Raw genomic sequence first — 11,713 nt, forward strand, 5'->3', positions numbered from 1 at the left:
CCTACAGGGCCACAGTCAAGAACACCCAGCACAATTTACTGTCAAACCATGCTGGGAAAAGGAGAGAAGGGAAACAAAAAGTTTTGGATGGACAGTGTCCCAGAGAGCATTACAAATCAGCATAGCACAATTAAATGTGGTTCCAACAGTTCCATTACCTTCAATTCCACCTTGGATACTTCCAGATGCAACAGTAGACTTTACAATATTAGAACAGGAAAACAAGGATAAACAACATATGTATAATTCAGTCATCAAACAGGAATACATTGACAGATACTACAGTTTTGTCCAAATTTATACAGATGCATCAAATGATTCAGTAGATAACGTAGGAGTAGCATTTATTGTACGAGAATTTCACATCAAAGTAGCGAAGAGGAGCAATAATGAGGTATCTGTATACACAGGTGAAATTATTGCAATATTGTTAGCGGTACAGTGGGTCGAGGATACTAGGCCTTTAAGGACAGTTATTTGTTACATTTCCAGTTTAGCAATAAAGAGTTTACAGCACAGTCATTCAGATAGTAGACCAGACATTTTGATTGAAATACAACAAACACTATTCAGAATTCAAATGATGGGGCTTACAGTCATATTTTTATGGGTACCAGCACACATTGGCATTAGAGGAAACGAAATGGCAGATAAGGTAGCAAAATAGGTAACAAAAAGAAGTAAGATTGATTTAAGTATTAACATAGGTAAAACTGAAATCAAAGACATTGTTAAGCAAAGACTGAAGGAAAGATGGCAAAAACAATGGGAGGAAGAGCGGAAAGGACGGTGGTTCTACATCTCCAAGCAGTACTTGGACAGCAAGTTGGCACATCACAAACATAGAAAACAAGTTAGAAGATCTCCAAAGACTGTAGTAGAGGGAGAAAACAGCAGCAGGCGAGAAGATTCTACATTCACATCAAAATATCAAACACTGGATGGACAGGGCCTGGAAAAATAACTCTAGGCCCAATGTTTCAAGGTCAGTTTATCATCACATGTACCAATTAAGGTCCAGTGAAATTCAAATGTGTCTGCAGTAGTGAATCCTACAGGGTAGAAGAATACATTGACTATTTTCATAATCAAACTGGCACAGCAACATGCCAGCTATATCAAAGACAACACTTCACACAAACAGTGAACTCACTGACTGAGTTGCCCAATGGTGTAACTCTTACTATGGACATCAAACCCTGTACACAAACAGTGAACTCACTGACTGAGCTGCTCAATGCTGTACTTTTTATTATGGGCATCCTGCCTGACCCGCTGAGTTACTCCAGCACTATGTGAAACGTCACCTATCCATGTTCTCCACAGATGCTGCCTGACCCGCTGAGTTACTCCAGCACTATGTGAAACGTCACCTATCCATGTTCTCCACAGATGCTGCCTGACCCGCTGAGTTACTCCAGCATTTTGTCTTTTGAGCAAGAGCATGCAAATATCTTTACAAATCTCTACAACATTCTGTCCAGTCCAAAGCTGAACGAATGACCACTCCACACATCACACACATTCCTTTCACCTGAAAGTCCTTCACAAGAACTCATAATAAACAAGCTTTGATTAGGGTAGTTAACATTAACCAGTTCACACTAGTGGTTAACAACGAGTTCACATTAACTTTCCTCAACCAAGTACAATGTGGATCCACTTTAAATTCCTCGCTGTCTTCTTCATCATAACATTTAATCATCAAGTGAAAACTAGTCTTCATAAAGTGAGTGCCCCAATTAAAACACAATTGGACAGCTATCCAGGAGACAAATTCATTCTTGCTACTGCCTTCATGAAGCAAACAGAACCACACCCAGAAATCAGTCTGAAGGCTCCCGACCCAAAATCCCACCTGTCAATGTTCTCCACAGATGCTGCCTGACCCGCTGAGTTACTCCAGCACTTTGTGTCTTGTTTTGTAAACCAGCACCTGCAGTTCCTTGATTTTCATCCCAAATCTTCCCTGGTTTCAGGGCTTTTACTCAGTTTGGCATCTGGACAATGGGTGCATTATGGGGAAAGGAAGGGGGTCACAGAGCAATAAAGAACCATTTTGCAGTAAAGAGCACAACATGTAATTTGTAGACAGCAACTCCCAATGTGCTGTGAATTCACACAACAGGTCGCTCCAATTTCTGGTCAACACTCCCACCGTGTGGTTTAAGAAAGAATTGCAGATGCTGGAAAAATCGAAGGTAGACAAAAATGCTGGAGTAACTCAGCGGGTGAGGCAGCATCTATGGAGAGAAGGAATAGGTGACGTTTCAGGTCGAGACCCTTCTTCAGACTGAAGTTGGGGTGGGGGCGGGATAAAGGAAGGAAAAGGCAGAGACAGTCGGCTGTGGGAGAGCTGGGAAGGGGAAGGAGGGTGAAACCACTGAAATTGGAGAATGGGAAGATGAGGCTAATGGTGGGATCCCGTTGGAGGTGGCAAAAATGTTGGAGGATTATCTGTTGTATGTGACGGCTGGTAAGGTGGAAGGTCAGGACATGGTGGACTCTGTCCTTGTTACGTGTAGGGGGGTTGGGGAGGAAGAGCAGAGCTGCGGGATATAGAGGAGACCATGATAATAGTGCTGGAGAAACTCAGCAGGTCAGGCACCATCTCTGGAGGAAAAGGATGGGTGATATTTTGGGTAAGAACCCTTCTATTCCATCCCAAAATCACATGTTTCTCCAGAGATGCTGCCTGGCCCACTGAGTTACTCCAGCAATGTATCTATCTTTGGTATAAACCAGCATCTACAGGTCTTTGTTTCTACATTTACATCAGCCAGATTCAATTTCAGTTGTGATAAGGTTAGGGTATCATCACTTTAGTAAAGATACATCCTTTTATTCTGGGACTGTGCCCTCTGGTCCGAGACTCTCCTACTAGTGGAAACATCCTTTTAGTTTGGAGATACAGCACAGAATCAGCACAATTCCAGTTGCACCAGAAAAAATAATCATTAAAAACCCTGGACACTTCAAATAACAATTAAAAGGAAAAGTCAGCAGAATTAATCAAAGAAGCAAACACAATTCAGGAGAAAGCGATAGTGTTCTCACCGACCTCATGCCCTGGAGATATAGATCCACATCAGACACAAGGGGAGGCTCCCTGTCTCTACGCTGAGCTCTGCTCCCAACGACAGCCCAGGACCACTGCTCCCATCCACAGCCCAGGACCACTGCTCCCATCCACAGCCCAGGACCACTGCTCCCATCCACAGCCCAGGACCACTGCTCCCATCCACAGCCCAGGACCACTGCTCCCATCCACAGCCCAGGACCACTGCTCCCATCCACAGCCCAGGACCACTGCTCCCATCCACAGCCCAGGACCACTGCTCCCATCCACAGCCCAGGACCACTGCTCCCATCCACAGCCCAGGACCACTGCTCCCATCCACAGCCCAGGACCACTGCCCCCATCCACAGCCCAGGACCACTGCCCCACAGCCCAGGACCACTGCTCCCATCCACAGCCCAGGACCACTGCTCCCATCCACAGCCCAGGACCACAGCCCAGGACCACAGCTCCCATCCACAGCCCAGGGACCACTGCTCCCATCCACAGCCCAGGACCACTGCTCCCATCCCATCCACAGCCCAGGACCACAGCTCCCATCCACAGCCCAGGACCACTGACACCCGCACTAATCAACAATCTCTATCTATCTCTGCCTTAAATATATCCACTGACTAGTGGCCTCCACCGCAGTCTGTGGCAACGAATCCCACAGATTCACCACCCTCTGGCTAAAGAGATTCCTCCTCATCTCCTTCCTAAAGGAAGGTCCTTTAATTCTGAGGCTGTGCCCTCTGGTCCCAGACTCTCCCACTAGTGGAAACATCCTCTCCACATCCACTCTATCCGGGGCCTTTCACTGTTCAATGAGCCCCCCCCCCCACCTCTCAATGTTCTAAACTCCAGCGAGTACAGGCCCAGTGCCGACAAACGCTCATCGTACGTTAACCCACTCATTGCTGGGATCGTTCTTGTAAACGCTAACTCTTTTGTCTTGCTGATGTTGAGGGATGGATTGTTATCCTGACAATAGGCACAGGAGTAGGCCATTCGGCCCTTCAGGACAGAAGGTTCTCAATGTCTTTCCCATATTCTATCTCATCTTTGCTGCTCATGTGACTGAAATAGTGTTCTGACCAGTGGACGGACGTCTGGATCCCATTGGCCTGAGACCTGACCACAAGTTGTGGGTGGCAAGGTCATGACCCCGAGGGACATTGGTGTCAAGGGTCACGGTGGAGGGAATGTTCTGACCAATTCTAACGCCTGAGAAGTGAATAGTGATGATTTGTTAATTCATCGTGGCTGAAGCAGGTGGGCTCACTTCTGTCTATACTGTACTGTGGATTTAAACAGGAAAAGTCAACTTTCTTTATTAACAATGACCCAGAGAAAGGAGAATGTTGCTCCTGGAAGTTCATAGAGTCACAGCATGGAAACAGCCCAGCATGGAAACAGGCCCTTCCTTCGGCCAAATTTGCCCACACCGACCAACATGCCCCGTATACACTTGTCCCACCCCGACCAACATGCCCCATCTACACTAGTCCCACCCCCCGACCAACATGCCCCATCTACACTAGTCCCACCCCGACCAACATGCCCCATCTACACTAGTCCCACCCCGACCAACATGCCCCATCTACACTAGTCCCACCCCGACCAACATGCCCCATCTACACTAGTCCCACCCCGACCAACATGCCCCATCTACACTAGTCCCACCCCCGCCCACATGCCCCATCTACACTAGTCCCACCCCGACCAACATGCCCCATCTACACTAGTCCCACCCCGACCAACATGCCCCATCTACACTAGTCCCACCCCGACCAACATGCCCCATCTACACTAGTCCCACCTGCCCGCGTTTGGCCCATATCCATCCAAACCTGTCCTATCCAGTGTCTCTTAAACGTTGTGATAGTCCTTGCCTCAACTACCTCCTCCGGCAGCTCATTCCATACACCCAACTGTGTGGAAAAGATGCCCCTCAGATTGACATTATTAATGTGAACCATTTGTGCACAACTCTGCTGGTGTGAGTAATAAATGAAATGATAGATAGCAAAAATACACAGTGGTGCAGCGGTAGAGTTGCTGCCTCACAGCGCCAGAGACCCGGATTCCATCCTGAATACGGGTGCTGTCTGTACGGAGTTTGCATGTTCTCCCCGTGACCTGCGTGGGTTTTCTCCGGGTGCTCCGGTTTCCTTCCGCATTCCAATGACCTGCTGGTTTGTAGGTTAATTGGCTTCTGTAAAATTGTCCCTAATGTGTGTAGGATGGAGCTAGTGTACGGGGTGATCACTGGTCGGCGATGACTCGTTGGGCCGAAGGGCCTGTTTCCGCGCAGTATCTCTAAAATCTAAACAATACCCGGTGACTTGGCCTCCACCACCCTCTGTGGCAATGAATTCCACAGATTCACCACCCTCTGGCTAAAGAATTTCCTCCTCATCTCCTTTCTAAAGGCATGGGTGGGAAAGGCAGAGAGGGTGAGGGGCCAGACACAGGCATGTGGGACTAGCTTCGATAGGCATGGCTGTGTGTTTCTGTGCTGTGGGACTGACGGGGCTCAACAGGGTAGTAGTTTGATGCTTCAGCCTGCAGCAACCCAGGAGAACTGTGTTCCAGATGCTTCATTAGTTTGTTGTTCTGCACATCGATCGGGAGGTGATGAAATCTCCCGTTTACACACAGCCGCCAGAGCAAACAGTGTACATACAGTGATGGCAAACGCAATAAATGCAATATCCAGTGCAGAACAGTGCAAGATTGTGTTGCAGAAAGCCTGGGGAAGCACGGACGAGAGGGGCCGAAGGGCCTGTCTCCGGGCAAGATGACCACCAACGCTGTCCGTGTGGAGTTTGCATGCATCGCCCCCCGTGGTGGACCGGAGGCAGGTCGAGGCAGGGGAGACGAGCTCAGCCTTCCAAGCCTCAATCCAAGCTTAGCCTTCCTCCCGCGCATCCTAGCCCCGACGGGCCGAGTGCCGCCGCCTTCCTCCCCGGACAACAACCGAGGTGAAAAACACAGACAAAACCTCTTCCAACTACCCGAATCCCTCAGGGAATGCCCCTGTCCTGTCTTTGAAATCAAGCCGTCACTATTGTGCACGATCAGTCAGCATTATCCTTTTCTTAATATATAGACGAAAGCTGATCAAGTTCAAGTTGGAATTTATTGTCACATTGTCACCAATAAGGTACAGTGATATTTGAGTTACCGTACAGCCATACTGAGTAAAAAGCAACAAGACACACAGCTACATACAATAAAATCTAACATAAACATCCACCACAGCAGAATCCACATTCCTCACTGTGATGGAAGCTAATAAAGTTCAATCATCTTCCCCTTTTGTTCACCCGTGGTCGGGGGGCTGTTGAACCCTCCGCAGTTGCCGCTCGCTGCCAACACACTACATAAAAGTCCCTTTAAACTTCCATGATCCAAAGACATCCTCATGAAGAAGGCCTACGCTTGGACAGCTATCCAGCCAGAAGATGCGAAAGCATTGCGGGAGTTTGCGATATGTCTTAGAAGTATGAAAGAAATGACTACCCTCTTAGACCACATGCAAGAAATGAATGTTGTTAGCAATATGAAAATGATCGCTCTAAAACTGCCCTATAGACTTAGAGAAAAGATAAAGCTGGTCTGTTAGAGGAAAATGAGAATGGCGAGGCCATGCTTCCTGATCTGGTGACTTCATAGAAAAGGAAGTACGGTTCATGTCAAATTTACGCTATGGGAATATTCAAGATCCTAAGACTATCTTTAAGCTATCTTAAAGACCCCTATCTAGCTCTCGCTTGAAAGTATCCAGAGAACTGGCCTCCACCGCAGAGGCAGAGAATTCCAGAACTCACTGTGTTAAAAAGTGTTTCCTTGTCTCCGTTCTAAATGGCTTCCCCCTTATTCTTAAACTGTGGCCCCTGGTTCTGGACTCCCCCAACATCAGGACCATGTTTCCTGCCTCTAGCATGTCCAAACCCTTAATAATCCTATATGTTTAAAAAAGATTCCCTCTCATCCTTTTAAACTCCAGAGTGTACAAGCCCAGCCACTCAATTCTCTCAGCATATGACTTGCGCCATCCCGGGAATTAAACTTGTGAACCTATGCTGCACTCCCTCAATGGTAAGAATGTCCTTCCTCTAATTTGGAGACCAAAACCGTACACAATACTCCAGGTGTAGTCTCACTCGCCCCTATACAACTGCAGAAGGGCCTCTTTCCTCCGATACTCAACTGCTCGTTATGAAGACCAACATGCCATTCGCTTTCTTCACTGCCTGCTGTACCTGCATGCTTACTTTCAGTCACTGATGAACAAGGACCCCCAGATCCCGTTGTACTTCCACATTACCCAAATTGACACCATTAGATAATAATCTGCCTTCCTGTTTCTGCTACCAAAGTGAATAACCTCACATTTATCCACATTAAACTGCATCTGCCATGCATGTCATGCCCAACATCCATTCGCTTTCTTCACTGCCTGCTGTACCTGCATGCTTACTTTCAGTCACTGATGAACAAGGACCCCCAGATCCCGTTGTACTTCCACATTACCCAAATTGACACCATTAGATAATAATCTGCCTTCCTGTTTCTGCTACCAAAGTGAATAACCTCACATTTATCCACATTAAACTGCATCTGCCATGCATCTGCCCACGCACCCAACCTGTCCAAGTGCGATAACATTAGCTACCCTCCAATCCACAGGAACTGATCCTGAGTCTATAGAACATTGGAAAATTATCATCAATGCGTCCACAATTTCTAGAGCCACTTCCTTAAGTACCCTGGGTTGCAGACCGTCAGGCCCTGGGGATTTATCAGCCTGCAGTCCCATCAGTCTATCCAATACCATTTCCTGCCTAATGTGGATTTCCTTCATTCCTCCATCCCCCAGATCCTCTGGCCACTCGTACATCAGGAAGATTGTTTGTGTCCTCCTTAGTGAAGATGGATCCAAAGTACCTGTTCAACTCATCTGCCATTTCCTTGTTCCCCATAATAAATTCACCCTTTTCCGTCTTCAACGGTCCAACTTTGGTCTGAACTAATGTTTTCCTCTTCACATACCTAAAGAAGGAACAGCAGATGCCGGTTTACAAAGAGAGACGCAATCTCCTGGAGTAACTGGCACGTCTGGAGAGCATGGACTGGCAACATTCTAGGTCAGGACCCTTCTTCAGACTGCTTGGTGTGGGGGGTGGAGAAAGTTGGAAAGGAGAGGTGGGAGTGGTTGCCTTAGATTCCCTTCCCTCTACAGATGCGGCCTGACCCACTGAGTTCCTCCACCGCTTTAGAGGGAATGGACAGACAATGTTTTGAGTCAGGACCCTTCTTCAGACTGATTGGAGAGGGTGGGGGGAGGAAGCTGGAAAAGAGAGATGGGGGCTGGACAAAGCCTGGCAAGTGACAGGTGGACACAAAATGCTGGAGTAACTCAGCGGGACAGGCAGCATCTCTAGAGAGAAGGAATGGGTGACATTTCAGGTTGAGACCCTTCTTCAGAAGTGATAGCTGGATATAGGTGAGGGAGACACAAGATACTGCAGATGCTGGAATCTTGCATAAAACACAATTTAGTTAGATGCACAGAATCTCTTGCCCAGAGTGGCGGAATCGAGGACCAGAGGACATGGGTTCAAGGTGAAGGGGAAAAGATTTAAAAGGAAACTGAGGGGTAACTTTTTCACACAGAGGGTGGTGGGAGTATGGAACAAACTGTCAGAGGAGGTAGTTGAGGCTGTGGCTATCCCAAGAAAGACAGTTACATGGATAGGACAAGTTTGGAGGGATATGGACCAAACACAGGCAGGTGGGACTAGTGTAGCTGGGACATGTTGGGTTGGTGTGGGCAAGTTGGGCCGAAGGGCCTGGTTCCACATTGTATCACTCTATGATTAACACAAAGTGCTGAAGTAACTCAGCGGGTCAGGCATCTCTGGAGAACATGTATAGGTGACATTTCAGAGTGCTGGAGTAACTCAGCGGGTCAGGCAACATCTCTGGAGACAAGGAATGGGTGACGTTTCGGGTCGGCACTGAATATGGGTCTTGACCCTGAAACATTACCCATACCTTCCAGCATTTTGTGTTTACCTAAACAGCACTTATCCACATGGTGGTGTGCCAGCAGGCTGGAGGAGTGGGCAAAGGCCTTGCCGCAGAGTGGGCAGGTGAAGGGGCGCTGGCCGGTGTGGACTCGCCTGTGCTCCAGCAGGTGGTCAAGCCGGGTGAAGCCCGTGCCACATTCAGCGCACACAAAGGGTCTCTCTCCGGTGTGTAACCGCTGGTGCTCCTGCAGCCCCCGTGATCTCTTGTCACAGTGGGAGCAGCTGCTCGCCGGCGTGGGTCCTCCGGTGCTGCCGCAACCCCCGTGAGCTGTCAAACTCCTCACCACAATACGGGCAGTCGTAGGGCTGGCCACTGGTGTGCACGTGCTGGTGAGACAGGGTGCGGGAAGCCATGGCAAAGCGCTCTCCACACACCGGGCTGGGGACGGGACGGTCGCCGGCGTGCACCCGCTGGTGGGACAGCAGCTTGTAGGAGCGAGTGAAGCCCTTGCCACACTGGACGCAGGTAAAGGGGCGCTCGCGGGTGTGGGTGCGCTGGTGCTCCAGCAGGCTGCCGGACCGAGTGAAGCCCTTGCCGCACTGGGCGCAGGTGTAGGGGCGCTCGCCGGTGTGGGTGCGCTGGTGGTACAGCAGGCTGTCGGAGCGGCTGAAGCCCTTGCCGCAGTCACTGCAGGTGTAGGGCTGTTCCCCGGTGTGGATGCGCTGGTGGGACAGCAGGTGACTGGACTTAGTGAAGCCCTTGCCGCACTGGGCGCAGGTGTAGGGGCGCTCGCCGGTGTGGGTGCGCTGGTGGTACAGCAGGCTGTCGGAGCGGCTGAAGTCCTTGCCGCAGTCGCTGCAGGTGTAGGGCCGTTCCCCGGTGTGGGTGCGCTGGTGGTACAGCAGGTTGGTGGACTGGGTGAAGCCCTTACCGCACTGGGTGCAGGTGTAGGGACGCTCGCCGGTGTGGGTGCGTTGATGCCCCAGCATGTTTCTGAAGCGGGTGAAGCCCTTGCCACATTCGCTGCAGGTATAGGGCCGCTCCCCAGTGTGCAGGCGCCTGTGCACCTTCAGGTCTGGCGACGACTTGAAGCCTTTTCCGCAGTCAGAGCAGGTGAAGGGCAGCTCACTGCTGTGCACCCGCCGGTGCTCCTGCAGCCCATACAACCGGGTAAAGCTCTTGCCACAGGTGGAGCAGCCATAGGGCTTCTCGCCCGTGTGTATCCGCCGGTGCACCTGCAGCCCATACAACCGGGTAAAGCTCTTGCCGCAGGTGGAGCAGCAGCCATAGGGCTTCTCGCCCGTGTGCACTTTTCGGTGTCTCTTCAGGTTATTCGCCACCTTGAAGCTCTTGCCGCAGTCGGAGCAGGTGAAGGGCCTCTCGCTGGAGTGCACACTCTTGTGCCGCTGCAGGTTTTCATAGCGGGAGAAGCTCTTGCCGCACTCTGAGCAGTCGAAGGGGCGTTCTCCTGTGTGCACCCGCTGGTGGATCTCCAGCAGACTCGGGCTCCGCCAGGCCTTGCCACACACGTCGCACTCATAAAGCTTCTCCTTGTTGTGCCCCGTCATGTGGTCCTCCATCGAAGCTCAGCCGCACACCGAGCAGATGGGGGTGGGGGGGGGGGCTCACCGGCACCCTGGCCGCCTTCAATGGCCGCTCGCGTCCCTGTCTCTCCGTCCACAGCAACAGCTCCTAAACCCTGCAGGAGGGGAACACAGATGGTCAACAAGCTGGCAAACAGGACATTACTAGCACATATTGGGTGCGTTTATGGCGGAGGAAACTTATATAATTATGCGCGGCACAGTGACGCAGCGGTACAGTTGCTGCCTCACCGCCAGAGACCCGGGTATGATCCTGACTACGGGTGCTGTCTGTGAGGAGTTTGCACGTTCTCCCCTTGACCTGCGTGGGGTTTTACTCCGGGCGCTCCGGTTTCCTCCAACATTTCAAAGACGTTCAGGGTTGTAGATTACTCGGCCTCCGAAAAACTGTTAAATTGTTCCTAATGTGCGTAAGATAGTGCTAGTGTACGGGGTGATCGCTGGTCGGCGCGGACTAAACCAAAGAAGGGTCTCGACCCAAAATGTCACCCATTCATTCTCTCCACAGATGCTGCCTGACCCGCTGAGTTACTCCAGCACTTTGTATCTATCTTCTCCACAGATGCTGCCTGATCCGCTGAGTTACTCCAGCACTCTCTCTCTGTCTGTCTCTCTGTTTCTCTCTCTCTGTCACTCCCTCTCTCTCTGTCTCTCTCTCTTGTCTCTCTCTCTCGGTAACTGTCTCTCTTTCTCCCTCTCTCTATCTCACCAGGGCTGCCAACTCTCATGCTTTGAGCGTGAGAATCACGCATTTGAACAAACTCTCACGCCCTCACGTGGATCAGAAATTTCTCGCGCTCTGTGGTGAGAAATTCTGTGATCAACGAAAATTCCAAAACTCGGATAAACTGCATGGTCCGCGGGTGTTGGAGAGCCGGGGCTGAGGGAAGGATGGGAGCAGAACCAGCGGTGGGAATAGATGCGGGGATCCGGGGCTGGCGAGTCGCTCGCTGCAGCTCCGGCCATGGAGCAGTGCAAGAGTCCCGGGCCGTCGGAGACGTCGGAAGCG

General features: G+C 50.5%; 1 protein-coding gene across 1 annotated transcript; it reads right to left on the reverse strand.

Annotated features, from left to right (window-relative positions):
• Nucleotides 1-8,747: 8,747 nt before the first annotated feature.
• LOC129715471 (gastrula zinc finger protein XlCGF57.1-like) lies at nucleotides 8,748-11,288 on the reverse strand. The gene has a single exon (XM_055665354.1). It carries the CDS (start codon nucleotides 10,678-10,680, stop codon nucleotides 9,367-9,369), a length of 1,314 nt encoding a protein of 437 aa, XP_055521329.1. The 5' UTR covers nucleotides 10,681-11,288; the 3' UTR covers nucleotides 8,748-9,366.
• Nucleotides 11,289-11,713: the final 425 nt, after the last annotated feature.

The sequence above is a fragment of the Leucoraja erinacea genome, unplaced genomic scaffold (genome assembly GCF_028641065.1).
Source record: "Leucoraja erinacea ecotype New England unplaced genomic scaffold, Leri_hhj_1 Leri_1194S, whole genome shotgun sequence".
In the NCBI taxonomy this organism is placed as follows: Eukaryota; Metazoa; Chordata; class Chondrichthyes; order Rajiformes; family Rajidae; genus Leucoraja; species Leucoraja erinaceus.